Raw genomic sequence first — 18,107 nt, 5'->3', positions numbered from 1 at the left:
GTGGCTGGCACAAGCAGGGATACAGGGAATGAGAAGTTTAGTCCAACTAGACAGTGATGGTGAATTGTGGGAGTCATTTGGAGAAGGAAATGGGGCAGGGGAGTCTAGACAAGAGCCATAGACGTGGAGTCCTACCTTGGCTTCTGCTGTGGAGGGTCGACAGAGGGAAAATCTTGATCCAAACGTGTATTCAACACAGCTCTTCAGATACGCAGTCAGCCAAACACAGCTGAAGTGTGAGGTGGGATGTAGATGCCATTCTTGCACAGTCATTTTTCTGCTTGGTTATTTCCTTTGTGCCGTTAAAAACCATCCAGCCCCTTTGCAGTAGCTGAGATTTTGCTTGCTCCTAGTCTAACGTTCTCTTCCTTTGCTGATCACTTCCTCTAAACAGTCTTTTTCTTTTCTTCTATAGAAGTTTCCAGTCCTTTCTCCTTTCCTCCCTACTGTCATAAATTTCTCTTTCTCTTTGTGTGTGTGTGTGTGTGTGTTTGTGTGTGTGTGTGTGTGTGTGTGTGTGTGTCTTGATGATCGTAAACAAGTAACCCCAAATCCTAGGGTCTCTAGTCTTTTCAAGGCCTTCTCTCTTTTGGAATAAAGAGAAAGGAAAAAAAAAAAAGGAAGCCTTGTTTCAGATGATAACTTATTCAGATTCTTAGAAATGAAGGAAGTGGACGTATAGAAGAGAATTAAGCAGTTCTGTATTAAGAGGTGATTGATTGTCCATTAAGATGGACATGATCAGGGGCTACAGACTTTGGGCTCAAATGATATGACATTAAGTGGGTGAGAACACCCAGTGTGCTGCACATACTAATTCAGGAGACCAACTTATGGCTCTGACAGCTGCAGTTGGATAGAAGTTAATTAACAAAAATTGGGGCTGGCCATAACTGGTGATGTCACTCAAACTAGAGTAGCTGGATGGAAAAATTCTGGATAAATACTAATGAGTTTATTCCTTACAATGTAATCAAAATTATTATTATTTCTTTAAGACAGTTTGTAATTCTGTGGGAAGTAATAAAGCTTCTAATACTTAGGAAGGTTCTAGTCATGCCTTCTCAGACATCTATTCTGCTTTCTAGATGGAAAAGACCCAAGTTTTATCAGGTTATGTTTACAGCCATCTCTTGAGGCAGTATTTCTTCTACTGTGAGAAGGAGACTTTTTTGGGGCCCCTGAGAACACATCTATACATTTCAGTTTGAGAAATACTGCATTAAAATGTATGTTCCTTGAAATGATCCCTCTGAATCAATCAAGAACACAGCAATCAAGAATGCAAGAACAAGAAATTGCTATATTATATTTAATTAAATGTGATTATCCAGATGATCCAGAATATACTTCTCTTAATTTTTTTAAGATTGGCAATTAAATGAAAATATTAAATTGAAAAAATTCTCAGAGAGTTCTGAGATCCTTAAGAACAAACACATCCAAGGATTCTAGGCTGAGAAAGGCTACTTTAGATTAAGTGTTTCTCTTAGGGACTTATTTGCTCTTATACATGCTAATGTTAACCAGCTTCAGCCTCAGAGAGCGCACTTTTCCTGACTGTGTTTCCAAAGGCCAGAGATGGGTGTATTTGTGCCTGACTTGTCCATGCACTGACCACATTTACTGACAAAATGTACAGTGACTGGAGGAAGTAAGCAAACTCCCGTGTGCCTCTGCGTGGTATGTACTATTCATTAGCTCGTCCATTGTAGGAATATTGCCTGAAGTATCTTCCTCTTGTGCTAGGCACTGTGTTAGGGGTAGAGGTTACAAAGGTGAATAGATTTGACTTTTCTTCATGGGAGGCCTTGTGGGGAAGATAAACAGGAAACACAAAGCACAATCAGTTGTGGAAAGAAACAAATTTTGTGACCGTTCAGAGGATAAAGTGACTAAACCAGCTTGTGTATCAGACAAACCTGAAATTGATACCGAATGCAATTTCCAGGAATTATTTTATAATGATGGTGAGCAGAGTGTTGGTGTGGTACTTGGAAGACTCCTATAAGCTAACTTTTGTTGTTTGATGGCTTCCTCCTCACTCTTCCCATGTTCTTTTAGACTCCAGCAAGCCAAATTTGGCTTATTTTTAATTAAAATTGTTAAAAGTGTGTGTAGGGGGGAGGGGAGATTAGAAGTCATTGTAATTCTCTAATAACATGACAAGATTTTTGTATGAGTACCTTGAAATGTACTTGGTTCCTAGCACAATGTTTGGCATACAATAAAAGTTCAAAAAAGTTTTAATAGGTGAATAATTGATATTCAGTTATTTTTTGATATTCAGTTATTATTTATTGAATTTAAGCTTTCTCTAATCTATATTCATTTAAAACTCTGTACCATGTTTTTATCTGAACATAATATTTCATCCAAAACTGTTTCCTCTCTTGTGCCACATTATGGGTCAGAGGACACAGCACATACTGGGATAAGGTCTAGAACCTTTTTAGGTTCCATTCTCCCTTCTTGCTTCCCCCCCTTTGAGACCCCACCCATCCATCTCTCTCTCACTTCAGTCTCACTCTTGGCCCACATATCCACTTCAGGCTGCCCCACTAGGGAATTTTCTCATTTCATTTTTTTAAAAAAGGTTACTGGTTGATTCTGATACACACTCCTTCCCCTGCTTGATGATCTTGATAAATTCTGTATTGGAAGGAGAAAATCCATGATTTTAATGCCCTCTTTTAAGATGAGTTGATGTAAATGTGAAATGAGCCAGTGATAAATATACAAAGAGAAGACAGTCTCGTAGATGTTTTCTTTAAATCTTCTGGAAATTATACTCTCATTACTTGTCAGCTAAGAGCCACAGAATTTTATTACTGTAAGTAACTTAAGGGATCAACAACCAAACCCTTTTCCTCCATTTTTACTTTAAATTAAAACAGCTAAGCTTGGCATGGATATGATACTATAACATTCTAGAATTCATTATAGAATTCCTTTCTAATTTTGATACATTTAGAGATTATATGTCTAGAAGACTAAGGCAAATAATTTTCTCCTTAATTGCTGACTTATTATGAGAGATGGGGATATTTTTATTCTGAAGAATATCAAATAGAGTTAATGAGAAACTGAAGTCTAAAGAAAGTGAAATAGGATTATAATACAGGGTCCATAGCTTTTTTATTTTTTTAACTGTAGGGGTTAAGAGTGCAGCTTGTGAGCTAGAATCACTGAGTAGCTCCTAACTCATAATGTTCGATTCAGAGTTAAATGAGTTAATGCAATTAAAAACTTAGAACCAAGCCTGACATGAGAATAAACTCTAATAAGTTTCAGTTATTATTTAAATAATTTGCTGCTGACTTTTAAATTTAATGTTTAAATCTCTTTAAACCATGACTATTTATGGTAAGTAGCTCAAATAGTTTGCTGTCTTTGAGCTTCATGCTAAATCGGATGTTTTGCTTTAGCACATGTTAAGTCAAATGCTAAAGAAATAATTGTATCTATCATTTCTCATAAAATTAACTTAATCAAAGAAAGGAGACCATGTGAAAGTGACATTTAAATTAAGAGAGTTAAAACTCAGTAGTAAAATAGCAGCTTTTTGAATTGTTGATAGAATGACTATGAGTGGACCAGGTTCCTGTTTGCTTTTTAGCTTTCATTAGAATTCAAAATTCTTTTTAAAATAATCATGTCTGCACAAATTAATAATATTCCCAACCCAGGTAAACATTATATATTAGACTCAAAAATACTCCATTCAATTCCTCATCTTTAACCAAATCTCTGTGATAGAAAACAGAAGGAGAGAGTTAGGAATGTATGTGAATTTGTTAGAACCTCACACCTAGAGCTGAGCTTACTGATTAACTGGCACGTGTATATTAGTTATAGATTTGTCCTAAGATGCAAAACAGTTTAATGCATTTTGGTGCAATCATTTAACCTCCATGGGTGTTTAGCTGTATCTTTTATAATCTGTTCCTCAACTTTTCCAGCGGGACTAATCCACACCTTTTCCATATGTGCCAGAAATGTAACTAGTGCTCAAATGGTTCTGTCAGGTTTTTATTGACTATCTGTTCTACCTGAGGTTTAATCCACTGGTTTTATATGATCATAGAAGAGCAATCAATGGACAAAATATCTCATAAAATCAGCACGAGAAATGGAGAACAAACCTTATTGTAAAATTTGATGGTAAACAAAATGTTATAATATTATTTTATAAAAATTTAATAAGAGTGCTAAACAAAAAAGATATCTCTGCCCCTCAAGGTGGATAATGTGCACATGGCTGTTTTAAAGTTGTATTAAGACCTTATTTTTTTAAACTATGTGGTATATTTAGTCATTTTAATGATACTATATAGAAATAGCATTATTCTAAAAATTGTAGGTCAGGGTGACATCTTGCCTGGGACTCACAGATGTACAGGCCCAATCAATACTTTGTTTCCAATAAGCCAGCTCAATAAATATTTGTTGGTTGTTTCAAAAGACTCAAGTTCATATTATTTTATTAACATTAATTTACATAAAGCGAATATCAAAGACTTATCAATAGTAGCCTGCTTTGGTTGGTTACTATTCAGGTTGCTGCCACAGCAATGGCAGCAGCTGGCAGGACAGCTCTGGGATTCCCGGGTTCGAGAGGACCCGTGGTCCTGGGCCCTGGCCCCGGCACTCGGGCAAGGGCAGCAAGGAGTGCTTGAAAGAGATGGAGGCAGAGATGGCCCTGTTTGAGCAGGAAGTTTTGGGGCTCTCATAACCAGAATTCCAACTGGTATGCCTGCGGCACCCATGGTGCCCACAGTCCCCACAGTAGAGTCGCTGCTGTGATCCCAGCAGTTCCTGTGATCTGCCCAATGATTATAGCCAACACCAGCAGGTCAAACAGACTCTCTAGACCCACACAGCTGCTGCAGCCACAGGGGTTCCTCCCAAGATAGGTGACCCTCCTTTTGTGGACTCAGGTGCATTTGGTGATTGGAGTCACCTAGACAGTCTAGAGGCTTGAGAAGCCACATTCCTGCCAGAGCAGCTGTGGCCCCCCAGAGGGGTCCTACTTCACATCCAGCCTTAGTCTTCCATGTGCTACAGAGAGCACATTCTGCTCTTTCCTCTGCAGCAGGTGGTCCTCACCCCATGGCCCTGTGGCCCCCTCACCAGGCCCTCATGGGCCCCTTTTCTGCTTGGACCAACCCCTGGGCCACCTCTAATGCTGCCACTGATGGCTCGGGGTGCTGGGACCCTTCTCTGGGCTCCATGGCTGCCCTGAGGCCTCCTCTAGAAGACCCAGCAACAACCCAAGAGCTGGGTGTTGAGAGCTGGGACTGATTCTGCAAGAGAAGGAGGAGGCAGTGGTGGTGGCAGCAGCTGGGCTGGAGGAGCCTGGTACATTGGTGGCTGCAGGGGCAGAAGCCACCCTAGCTAGTCCTGCAGACTTTGGATCCTGGCTACCACTGGCTCTGACCATGGCTTTGCCTGAGTCCCTGTCCCTCCTGCTAGAAGCAGTCTGCCAGGCCTACTGTGCATTCCTGAACTCCTGGTCCCAGTGTTTGTGGTCCCAGACCCCCTGCCCTGGCCTCACAGCTCTCTAGATCCCAGAGCCCTGGGGTGAGGATAGAAGGAAGTAAAGCTGGATAAATTGAAACATAACATTCCAGTGGCAACTGGGAGCAGCCGGGAGGACATCAGCCTGCTGGAGTGGGATGCAGATGACTTCAGATCTCCTGTGGGGATCTGGCAACGAAGAGGAACTGACATCTTGGAACTCACCTTTAGCCCCTTCCCATCCTTGCATGAGGCTAACGTGATCCCTGACAAGTGCATGGTCAAGACTAAGGGCTATGACTTCCTTAGCTTTAAGGACCCCAGTGACAGTGTTCACACCCTGTGTGAAATAAATGTGAAGTATGTAGGCTTGCGCCCCACCCAGCTGCATCAGCATCCGTGCAAGGACTGGAATCTGGACATTGCGTGTAAGAAGCAGAAGGAGAAGACACTGGGCCAGAGATAGGATCTGTGGCCAGACACCCACTCCCTCTTGGCTGGGCACTGGCTTCTCTCTGCAGTTCTGTGTGGAAAACTCACAACTGTCCCTTCACCCATCCTCCCCAAAACAGTTCTAGTAAATTTACATTCATTGCCCCCCATCCTCTCAAAAAAGGCTAAAGCAGTGACTTTAGCACATAACTGGTGCTCATAAATGTTTGTTTATTGTCATCGTCATCATTTTTCATCATCATCGTTATTCTTCACAGATAAGACCATTAGAGGACAGAGAGGTTAGGTGATTTGCCCAGATCCACACTTCTGGTTAGTAGCTGAGCAAGGACAAGTTTGCATTTCTTATCATTCCCAACACCACATTATTATGCCTCCAGGTGACCACACTGCCTTCACAAAAAAAAGAAGAAGAAGAAGAAGAAGAAGCAAGATAAAAGATAAAAAAGAAGGGAAGAAAGAAAAACGAAACCCTCTCCCCAGACACATTCAGTCAGTTGCATAGAAATAAGAAACATTCAACCTTTTAACAACTGTAAAAGGAAAGATTTCCAAATCTTCTTTAACTCAGTGACAAGGGTTCACTTTCATTGCTTCATCTAAATTCTTTTTACTGCCTATTTATCTGTTTTCCTCCAGATTTGCTTCAGTAGAATTATAATACCAATGACTTTTATTCTCAAGCACACTGAGTATATTAATTCTCTGCTTTGCATACTGTTTTTCAGGTTTAATTAATTCTTGGATTTTTCTCTTAACATTTTGTTTTTGATTTTTAAATCATTTAAAATTTTCTAAGTTTTTCCCAAAATATCTGTCAGTATTTTGAGTCACTGAGCAGTCTAATTACCATCAACCACGTTAATAAAAGTATAGTTGTTGTCTATAAATCCTGCAAGACAGGGAGTACATGAAACTAAGTGAGCATAGCACTTGGCATAGTGCTGTTTCAAGATACCAAAGGACTGAAAATGTTTTACAATAAAGTATTGGTGGCACAACATATACATACACATACTCACTTGTGTTCTGTAATTCTGATATTATTAAAAATGATACAAGAAGGGGCTTCAAGATGGCAGAATAGAAGGAGGCAGAGCTCATCTCCTCCCACAAATACATCAAAAATATATTGACATGTGGAAAAATTCTCACAGAATACCTGCTGAACTCTGGCAGAAGATCTTATACAGCAAAGCTACAAAAAAAACTCCACAAAACCGGATAAACAGCAAGGTCCTACTGTATAGCACAGGGAACTATATTCAGTAGCTTATAATAATGTATAATGAAAAAGAATATGAAAAAGAATACATATATGTATGTATAACTGAGTCACTATGCTGTACACCAGAAACTAACTCAACACTGTAAATCAACTCTACTTAAATTTAAAAAAAATGAAAGGGAAGGATATAGCTCAGTGGTAGAGTGTGTGCTTAGCATGTACAAGATCCTGGGTTCAATCCCCAGTACCTACATTAAAAAAAAAAAATAATAAATTAATAAACCTAATTGCCTCCCTCCACCAAAAAAGAAGTATTTAAAAATGAAACTAAATAAGACAAAAGCAAAATGAAGTAAAAAGAAGAGAGGAATAAGGACTTGTGTTACTTAATTCTGATGGATACTGAATTTATGCTATGTTTCCTGTAAACTAGTGAAAAAAGCCAAACACATTGAATTATGCAATTTTCCTAAATTAAAGATTAGTGAAAACAAGCATAGAGGCTTTTCCTATTCTAAACTTTTTCCTGTTATTGAACTCAACTATAATTCATCAAGAGATCCCATATAAAATAGACATAAGGACATTAATATTGCTCAAATGGACATTTCTTATATCTGCTTTATATGAAAACCAAATGTGTAGTAATATTTCACGATGCAGTGAAGCCATTTCTGTAGTGGATAGAGATAACATGCCCGAGGTACATTGCTTTTTGGTGATGTCACTGACCATCTACCCTGATACTAATCTTGCAGAATGGATAGTTCATGTTTCTGTTCAATATAAGTTATCTCAGAACACTCTTTGGTCAGAACTCAGTACACTCATGATGAGTGTTCTAATAAATGCAGAAACTGACAGTATCTTATGCTGTGATACAAAAAAAGACCTGTGTGCCTCAAACACTGTATGTATAGGAGGCACTACTGGGAAAGTACCAGGCTCTGTCCTGTATTTGAACCCAAACATAAAAGGTGTGACCTGTTTTGCATATCTACCTCCTTCCCACCTGCACAAAGTGAAAAAATATCTAACAACAAAACATCCTTTGGAATGTGGGCCATTATTGCTAATTGACTTTGGTAAGCGGGAAGAGGATTAGTGTAGCTCCTGGGGGAAATTTGAATTTTAGAAACATAACTTGAAGGACTCACCAAAATGGGTTAACTGCAAAGTATATTCTCAGGGAGTTAGCTGAGTCCTATTGAATGGGTTTATTTATCACTTGCCATTTAAAATATGATTAATTTATATGTTAGCTCACATTCACAAGATAAAACATTTTGGTGTTAAGTCCAGTTGATGCCGAGTTGTTTTTTTCTGATAACAATTACCCAACATACTCAGTTGCTAATTAAATATATTTTTGGCTAGAAATTCTAAAATCAAAACATTAGTGTAAAGACAGTTACTTATCTTTTATTTCCTACGGTTGAAAGACATGAATTCCATGATATGACAGCAGTCCCGATTGGATTGCATTTTAAAAGAGGGCAGATTAAAAATTTAGAACATTTATAATTAGAATTTCAACCATCATCTGTGTCTTTATAACCACTCTAATTTTAGTAGGCAGTGTTACAGAAATTGAAGACACATGTATGTCCTGAATTTGACTTACATATTATGCATGGTTTAGTTTCTGAACTAATCCCTCATATAGAAATTTTTAATTATATTCTTGGTGATTTTTTAAATAAAATGCAACTATATTGTAGTGGTTTGTAGTGGGATCGTTGTGTCCCACCAATAGGTACTTTATTCTCATAAAATTCTTTTAATTTAGAGCCTCAGCCTTGTAATTAATTGAGAAGAAAGCTGGCCAGTTATTGAAAAAAATACTCTATCCTGTTTTGTGGATTTGAATGTTTTTTGTTTTTTGTTTTGTGGGTTTGTATTAAACTGAGGTCAGCTACATTTTGAAATCATGAAAAGAAAGCTCTGTGGGGTAAACTAAGATAAACAGTTTGACATCAGAGGGCTCCTTAGGATAACCTCTCCTGAAACTGTTTAATTTAAATATTTATTTCAATTTCATAAGCTTTTAGATTATGTCAACTATATTCTATTTGAGATGGTGTCTTGTTAACTTTAATTTTAAAAACATTGTATCCATATTTATTGAGAAATAAAAATAGGAAGTTTAGCATTCTAGTAGTCTGGTCACAGCAAGTTAAAGCTTGCAACTGAGCTAATGCTGTAGCGGGAGAGGAGGGCTATCTCTCAGAGGGGAGGCTGAGAAGAGTATTGTAAAACTCCAACTTCAGAAAATTGGTCACTCGTGGAATCAAAGAAAAATGTACACCTTTTAAAAATCTTAATTCTCAAACCTTTCTATTTTAAATTTGTAGAAAGTTACATTCAGAACGCACTCTTGAGATCATTTTCAAGCCAGTGCAGAGGACTTGTTTTAAATAATGGATTGATGATTAGTTAATAATGCTTGACCCTTTATTAAAAATGTAAACAAGATTCCCTGTAGATTTATCCCACATGCTGCCCATGTTATAGCATTTTAGAGATAAGTGAAAACCAGATTCAGTTTACTGTACCTTAGAGTAATTGGCAATAGGGGAGACATTTTTCCAGTTCATCTGGCCTGGGTTAGCAGGGGAAGGGTGGAGTGTGGAGCTGCAAAAAAGCCCTGATATATATTATTTGTGGATTTACATAGTAAAATATTTCCATGACAGGAAAGGAAGTTGTGATACTGGGAAATACTGGGAAATTAAGAAACTAGGAGAGAAGTCACCAACAAATATTGAAGAAATGCTTTCTTCTTCTGTTCCTTTTCCTCCTCATCCTTCAGCTGATTACAGCTCAGAAGCCATGGGCTTAGTCCAGGAAGATCTGATCTGTTTGGGGTGGTTAAAGGGCTCCAGAAAGCTTAAGGTGGGAAATCCTCCATGTTTCCTCAGCTGGCAGTTTCAATTTACAGATTACACTTTTTTTTAAAGTTAAATATACATTGACATAAGATCAAATAATTTCTAAAAAGTAAAAGTGATCCAATGGGAAAATTCTAATGGAGTATAAAAGTCACCAGAAAGGAATTTTTTTTTTAACTGAAAGATAGAGAATTGCAGAAGAACAAATAAAATGATTCCCTATTCCTCCAGTCTTGGAGAGGAACTTCATAAAAAATGGATCCATACAGAAAGTCACACATGGAGAGATTTTGTTATTTGAGCAAGATAACTGTTTGTCCCTTAAGTCAGAATTTACTAATAATTATATGGCATCATATTTTAGAAAGAAGATAACAATTCCTGGGCAGAATAAATCCAGTTGTTCCCTAGGCACCTGGAAAAAATAGCTCCAAACCATGTATCTTTATTCCCATTTTGACAAAAATACTAAAAAATAGCTTATAAATTCCAGGGACTACTCAATCTTTTTCTCTCAAATATATTACATTGTGTTGATTATTTACAAACATAATCTTTATCAAGATATTCTGTTATGCTCTCTTTATATTCATTCACTCATCCAACAGTATTTATAGAGTAGATACTATGTGTCAAGCCTGGGGCTGAGAGCTAGGTGAAGAAATCACTGGACTAGGTGGTCTTCAGGGTCCCTTCGGACTCTCAGGTTCTGAAATCTCAGATGGAGTCAGAGATAGGAATTGAGGAAAAGGAAAGGCAACTTCTTGCAATAAACACTTCAAAATGCAAAATTCTTTAAGTGTTAATTTGCTATGCCATTTAGACAATTCCCAATGATTGGAACATTTGATTCTTACTGACTGAAGTAATAGATCCACACTCCAAAAGCATTTTAAGTAATGGCTCATGAGACAGAGTAAAAGATTTCTTCCTGTAAACAAATTAGGAAAACTGATAGAGGTCATGCTGAAGAATGTGTAAAATAAAAAAGATACCAGGAAAGTTTAGTTAGCCTCTTAAAAATTCCTACCCTATGGTCATACTTGACTGTTAGAATGAGTTTACTGTTTGTGAAGTAGATTACATCTACTTAAATTAAATACTTCCTGTTACCAAAGAGACTGGGTGTGGAGTAATTGGCTCAGAAGACGACTTTAAAATGTAGCACTTTCCTTGGTCTAGTAAAGGGAGTGAAGATTAATTTTTCTTTGTTGAATCATTTGTGTATAGTCAACACCATTAACATCATTTGCATGCTGATAGAATGCAGGTGTCATAAAGCTCCATCTTTTTCAAGTTTCATTATATTGTTGATTCATTTGTTAAATTCTCTAGGAATGTACCTAATAATAAATTTAAAAAATGCTTTAATACTTACCACGTTGTACCAGTAAATATATAGAAACCACAACATGCGTGTATTAATAATACAACTATGTTGGTGAGAAACCAGGACCAAGTTTTATAAAGAAAAACAAATATTACTTTATTTTTGGCGGGGCAGCAAGCGGGAAGCACCACCGTTCGCGCCCCGGTGCCACTCCCGGTGGCTGCGGTCCACGCGCCCCGCGCCGCCCTCTCGGAGGCAGAATGAGCCCGGCGCAGCCAGTTTGTGGCACGCAGCATCGCGGCGGTCTGCAAGGACTTCATCTACGGTGTGTCTTTCGTTTTCCACGGGCGGCGAGTGGCCACCTGCTCCAGCCACCAGAGCAGTCAAGGTCTGCGGTGAAAGTGGGGACTGGCATTGCGCGGCTAGCTGGAAGACACATAGTGGATCTGTGTGGCGTGTGACATGGCCCCATCCTGAATTTGGACAGGTTTTGGCCTCCTGTTCTTTTGACCGAACAGCTGCCGTATGGGAAGAAACACTATGAGAGTCGAATGACAAACTATGAGGACGGAGCCACTGGGTGAAGAGGACAACTCTAGTGGACAGTAGAATGTCCATTACCAATGTGAAATTCGCTCCTAAGCACATGGGCTTCATGTTAGCGACCTGCTCAGCAGATGGTATCGTGAGGGTGTATGAGGCACCAGATGTCACGAACCTTAGCCAGTGGTCTCTGCAGCACAAGATCTCAAGCAAGCTGAGCTGCAGCTGTATTTCTTGGAACCCTTCAAGCTGTGGTGCTCACCCGCCATGATCGCGGTAGGAAGTGACGACAGCAGTCCAAACGCAATGGCCAAGGTTCAGATTTTCAAATTTAGTGAAAACACCAGGAAATATGCAAAAGCTGAAACCCTTATGACAGTCACAGAGCCTGTACATGAGATTGCATTTGCTCCAAACTTGGGAAGGTCTTTCCACATTCTAGCCATAGCAACCAAAGATGTGAGGAGTTTTACATTAAAGCCTGTGGGCAGGAAAGAACTTACATCCTCTGGTGGGCTGACAAAATTTGAAATCCACGTAGTGGCTCGGTTTGATAATTACAATTCTCAGGTCTGGCGAGTGAGTTAGAATATAATAGGTGTAGTGCTGGCATCCTCAGGCGATGATGGCTGTATGAGACTATGGAAAGCTAATTACATGGACAATTGGAAATGTACCGGAATCCTCAAAGGTAACGGGAGCCTGGTCAGTGGGAGTTCTCAGCAGGGAAGCTCAAATCCTCCCGTAGGGTCCAGTGTCCCAAATCTTCCAAATTCATTAAATGGATCTCCTGCTGGCAGAAAGCACAGCTGAGTCCCAGCTACCTGGAGTAACTTGCTGTTTTGCTGCTTGTTGCATGCACACAGGAATGAAAAGCCACCTCGTTTTCCCCTTACTCAGCACCGTTTGACCTCTCCCAAGATACACCAGCGGCCTGCTTCCTACTAAACACAATCCAAAAGGCAAAAGGCCTTTAAAAATACAGTGTACATCTTTTTCCTTTTCTTTTCTTTTCTTTCTTTCTTTCTTTTTCTTTTTTTTTTTTTTGTACTAGACAGTTTATTGACACTATTTGAAACTTTCCAAATACAAACGGAGAGGCTTTTTGTTGAGACATGGTCACAAAAACAATTTTTTGAAATGTTCTAAAACTAACATGGGTTTTAAAATGAAAGGATGTTACTATCATCCTTATTAGTCGTTGGGAGGAGGGAAAATATCACTTTATTCCATCTGAAAAATATATACAGGCTTATGTCTTTTATTGTCTAAAACAATAAGCTAAGATGAATTTCTATAATTTTAATTTGAAGATTGAATAAATATTTTGCATAGAGATAAAAGATTACTTTATTTTTGAGTCAAATATATGAGCCTGAATGCTTTTCATAAGAAAATCATTAAGTGTAAGATGTACAATGATCACAAACAGGAAATCTTCCATATAGCAGTTTGTATTTGTATTTTTTTTACATGTATGACAAGATCTAGTTTCAGACTTTATGTCAGTGTAATACATGTAGATATCATTTTAGTGAAATTTTCAATTTTTTTTTTCAATGCAATGGTGACTATTTTTCAGAAATTTAGATAGGTGGGAAACCAGATATTACAGTACTATCAGGGATTATAAAATAACTTGAATTTTTGGAAAAAAACTCAAGACAAATTAGTGACATAGTACTTAATGTCTTTTAAGTACAATGTTGTCATTACAAAGTTGTGTTACCTTAGAAATTGTCCTACGGGTCTATTCACTTTTTGTGAAAAGGGTATTTCCCTACCATTTGTTATAATACTTTTATACCTTACTTAAAATACTTAAAATACCTTATTAGGAGATTTATTTAAAGCTTTCTATGTTCTAAAACTGGACAGAATTTTATTTCTGGCTGGCACAACAAATGATACAGGGTTGATCTTTTTTTTTTTTTCCTTCCTCACTGGAAAAGTATTTAGATATTTCTTAGTCTAAAAGGAAATTTGTTGAAATGAAGTTGCCAAATCCACATTTCTTATGAATCCACATTTCTTACCTCTTTGCCTCTCTGAATTAAAACCACTGGAAATTAGTCTCTCTGAAATTAGTAGCTTCGAGCTAATGCAAAAAGAAAGAGAAAATGAAGGGATGAGAGTCTGTCCTCTGGGTTATATTCTTGCATAAGGTCAGCAACTGTCTACCTCGTCGTTACCCACTTCTGAGCCTTGTTTGCCTCTGTTCTAGAATGGACTCAACGCTCTCCATCTGGCTGCCAAGGAGGGCCATGTGGGGCTGGTTCAGGAGCTGCTGGGAAGAGGGTCTGCTGTGGACTCTGCCACTAAGGTAATGTTCATGCTGGTAGAATTTATTTCCTTGGAAGAGAGGAAGTGATTTACGGCTTCTTTTCCTGGTTATAGATTTTGGAGGTTTGCTAGAACACCAAGATTCTTAACAATGCAGAAATGAAATAGAAACCCTGTCCATTAAACTTTGCAAAGTTTGAATTGTTTCCTTTAGGGACTTAATAGAGACTGAAGAATTCTGTATCTCTAGTTTCTAATATTTTATCTTTTTCCCTTTGATTCACAGAGACTAGATTGATATACTCCTTTGCAGACAATAGCACCTAATTTCCCAAAGTTAATTCTTTTTTTTTAATAAATTGATATAGTAAACTCAGTGGAAAGGAGCAAGTAATTTTCATGCTTTAAGTTGTTATGTCTTTTAATGTACTCAGTTAACTTGGTAAAATAATATACAGATCCTTTATACTATAATGGAAAAGAGATTTTGGATCATGGATTGAATTATTAGGGTAAAATTACATTTTGTCACTATCATGTGTGTTTGTAAAAAATTGGATTCATTTTTAAAGAAATGTACAAGATGCTTGGTATACTAGAACTATTGCTTCCTTCTTGATACTGCTTTTGCTAAAATATATTTGAACTTTGCCTTTGGGGAATCATTTCAGAAATAACTGATATTTTAAGAAATAGCATCAGTGATGACAAATCTTTGTCTTCAGAAGGTGAAATTTTAATTTGGAAAAAAAAAAACAGTAGCCAATCAGAATCAAGCCTGCTGACCAGGGCTAGGGTGTGATAATTTGGTTGTGGGAAATGCAGAGAGAAGTGACAGTCATTCAGACCTTTAGCTGAGGCATTAACCTAACCAGGGATAGACAAAAAGAGTGCTGGAATAAATTAGGAGTATGGCCAGTTAACCCAGATTTCCAATATCTCATGCATAATTGCCAAAATGTAGAATGACCCTGCTCACAGTAATACAGCAGTTCTAGTCAAAATTTAAAAACAAAAACAAAATAAAAAACTCTTTGGCAATTTCAAAGTTAAAATATAAGTTCACTGTATGCAGTATATTCTTTACCTTAAACATAGAGAATAAACATTTTTATTAACATTTCCCTTGTCCACATCAAATAAATGTTATACATATATTTAAAGAATGTCAATTTGAACGTGTATCGAATTATTTGCTTTCCCTGAGTTGCTCATATTTATGTCTTCATTAAACCAAACACTTTTTCTTGCTTAAGTGTTTATTTTATTATCATTTTTCCTTTTCTTTTAAACTCTATTGATGTTTTAAAATATGGGTTCACTTTTAATCACAGGTTACAATTTAGACACAGAAAAAAATCTCATGAAAAGCTCCTCATTTAAAGAGGAGGCAACTGAGCCTTCAAAGCAGTATGTGAGGCCCACAGTCAGTTGGTAACAAAAAGAACTAGTGTCTAAAACTTATGGCTTTGAATGTACAGATTTATTTGTTTTTTAATTTTTTCTTTTTGTTATTTATTTTAATCATGTCACAGGCATCTTTTAATCTCTTAGCCTATATTTTCTTTTTATGAAAAGATTAAATTATTTTTCATTTTTGTTTGGTACTGTGGATGGTAAATTTTGATGTAGCAAATGGTAGAAATTATTGGTAACATTATATAGTTCACACAAAATTTACTATTTTATTCCCAAAATATTTTGAACAACCATGTGCTCTGGTGACTCGACATATAACAGACTTGTCAGTTTCTTTACCGCTTAAAATTCCTAGGTTTCCCTGCAAGGTGAAATAAACTCAGTGGTTCAGATAAGCTTTTTTTCAGTTAACTTTACCTTGGGGTAGGACTCTTTAATTGTTAATTAAATAACACAAATGATAATATTGTCACATAAACACATATACACATACCCCCTCCCCCCTTAAGTTATTTGATTAAGAACTCAGTCCTTCTAGTGTTCTTAACACTACACTGGAATTGTTCAGGATAGAAAAGAAAGACGCTATATGAGATGGCCAGTGTATTGATGATAAAAATTATCTTTTCCCAAGGTGGACTGCTGTCTCAATAGAATGACAAGTTTTAACCACTTGAAGTAATCAGCAAAATTGAAAGTGCCTGTCGATTTTGATTTTTACATTTGGAAACTAACATTTTCTATTTTGTTTCTCCAAAACAGAAAGGAAATACTGCTCTTCACATTGCATCTTTGGCTGGACAAGCAGAAGTTGTCAAAGTTCTCGTTAAGGAAGGAGCCAATATTAATGCACAGTCTCAGGTATGACATTCAGATTTTCTCTGATGTAAATGAGTTTAAATTAGAACAGCTTTGTGAAATTGATTTAATGGGTTTAGCCAGCTGTTGGGAAGATAAGTTTACTATAAACACTCTGATTTGTTTCAGCCAAATTATTTTGTTAACCCATGCCATGATATTTCTTCTTTTCTTTGTGTATCATGATCTCCCTCTTAATATAACTGAAAATTTGACAAGTGCACAGTCTATCATTCTTTAAGTACATTAAAAAAGAATATAAAGTATTTTTTCCTAGAATGACAGTGACATCTGTGCAATATGAATTATTCATACAAGTTGTATTGCTCTATAAAAGTACTTTCTATATATATACTCTATAAAAATAGTTTCTCTCCTTAAATTTTATAAATTCTCAAAAGATTAGTATTCCAGTGGGAAATCTGCTATGAAATGGGAATTGCATTATTTTGGGTACTTCACATGTCAAATGTGGGCTTTACAAAACTCCTGAGGGAAACAGGAAAATTTGAGACCCCCAGCCTTATGATGTATATAATAATAGTTATATAGGATAGGAAATGATATTTTTAAATGAAATTAACAATTTTAAGAGCATAATCAAAATATATCATACTATAAACTTGACCCCTATTTTATTTTTCTGGTTGAAAGTGGGAAGAAAATTTTGCTTTGGCCAAAACTTTACTCTTGGTATCTAAAATGTATTTATGCAGAAATTGAGATGCATATATTTATAATCAGATCCATTCCTTTTCTCTATTTTTTAAAGTCTTTAACCTTTCTAATAACATAGACCACACCAAGGGGCTGTTGGCAAAATAAACCAGTTCCTCTCTATCCATTCTTTGGGATAACCTCACCGGCTTTCCTTTAAAGGCCTTTGTATAGGAATATCTATTACCTGTGTTGTTCATTCATCCATCATCTAGACACGGCTCTAGTTGTATGAAGGGCACAAGTTCTAGACCCAGAAAATACTAATGGAGAAAAATTAGAATCACCCCTATGTCCTTTGACCTCAGTTGTAGGGAAGAATCTGTTGAAATGATGAGAGACATAACATGATCCATTTTTATCTCTATAATATCATACTGTTTTAAAAGATCACATTTCTCCTTACAACCCAAATTTTTGGTTAAATGCACGTCAATATTTGAACACTTACTGAGAATATGCCATATTCTAAAATCTTTATTAAATGAAAAATTGTAAAAATTGATATCATCTGTAAAGTACTCTGGTATATTCTATAGAGTATGGCAGCCTGAGCTTGGAGACATAGGACACTACAAAATCTCCTGCTCCAAAGCTTTTTTTGATAGCTAGACAACATTTTTTTGCTTTAGAACAGCATCACCTGTGTCACCTGTAGGCCTTGTTAAAACACATGTTTCTGGGTCCCAGCCCAGAGTTTCTGATTCACTTCCAGTGAGGGACCTGAGAATGTTAATTTCTCACAAGTTTTCAGGTAGTGCTGATGCTACTGGTCCAGGGACCACACTTTGAGAAGCACTGCTTTAGAGACTGTAAGAGAAAACTGGGTGTAGGAATATTGCAGCAATATTGTCTAAATATAGAT

The 18,107-nt window shown here is 37.0% G+C and overlaps 1 protein-coding gene and 2 pseudogenes across 50 annotated transcripts in view; all 3 read left to right on the top strand.

Annotated features, from left to right (window-relative positions):
- ANK2 (ankyrin 2) overlaps positions 1–18,107 on the top strand; it is a 603,826-nt gene that overhangs the window by 415,838 nt on the left and 169,881 nt on the right. For all 50 annotated transcript variants that reach the window (XM_064481197.1, XM_031467121.2, XM_064480111.1 and 47 more), the window contains 2 exons: positions 14,190–14,288; positions 16,430–16,528. In XM_064481197.1, the coding sequence (XP_064337267.1) occupies positions 14,190–14,288; positions 16,430–16,528 (198 nt within the window). The remainder of the gene's footprint in view (positions 1–14,189; positions 14,289–16,429; positions 16,529–18,107) is intronic.
- LOC116157567 (RNA-binding protein 42-like) lies at positions 4,249–6,452 on the top strand (annotated as a pseudogene).
- LOC135321625 (nucleoporin SEH1-like) lies at positions 11,687–13,340 on the top strand (annotated as a pseudogene).

Source organism: Camelus dromedarius, chromosome 1 (assembly GCF_036321535.1).
Source record: "Camelus dromedarius isolate mCamDro1 chromosome 1, mCamDro1.pat, whole genome shotgun sequence".
Classification (NCBI taxonomy): domain Eukaryota; kingdom Metazoa; phylum Chordata; class Mammalia; order Artiodactyla; family Camelidae; genus Camelus; species Camelus dromedarius.
This window is presented reverse-complemented; position numbering and strand designations above follow the sequence as displayed.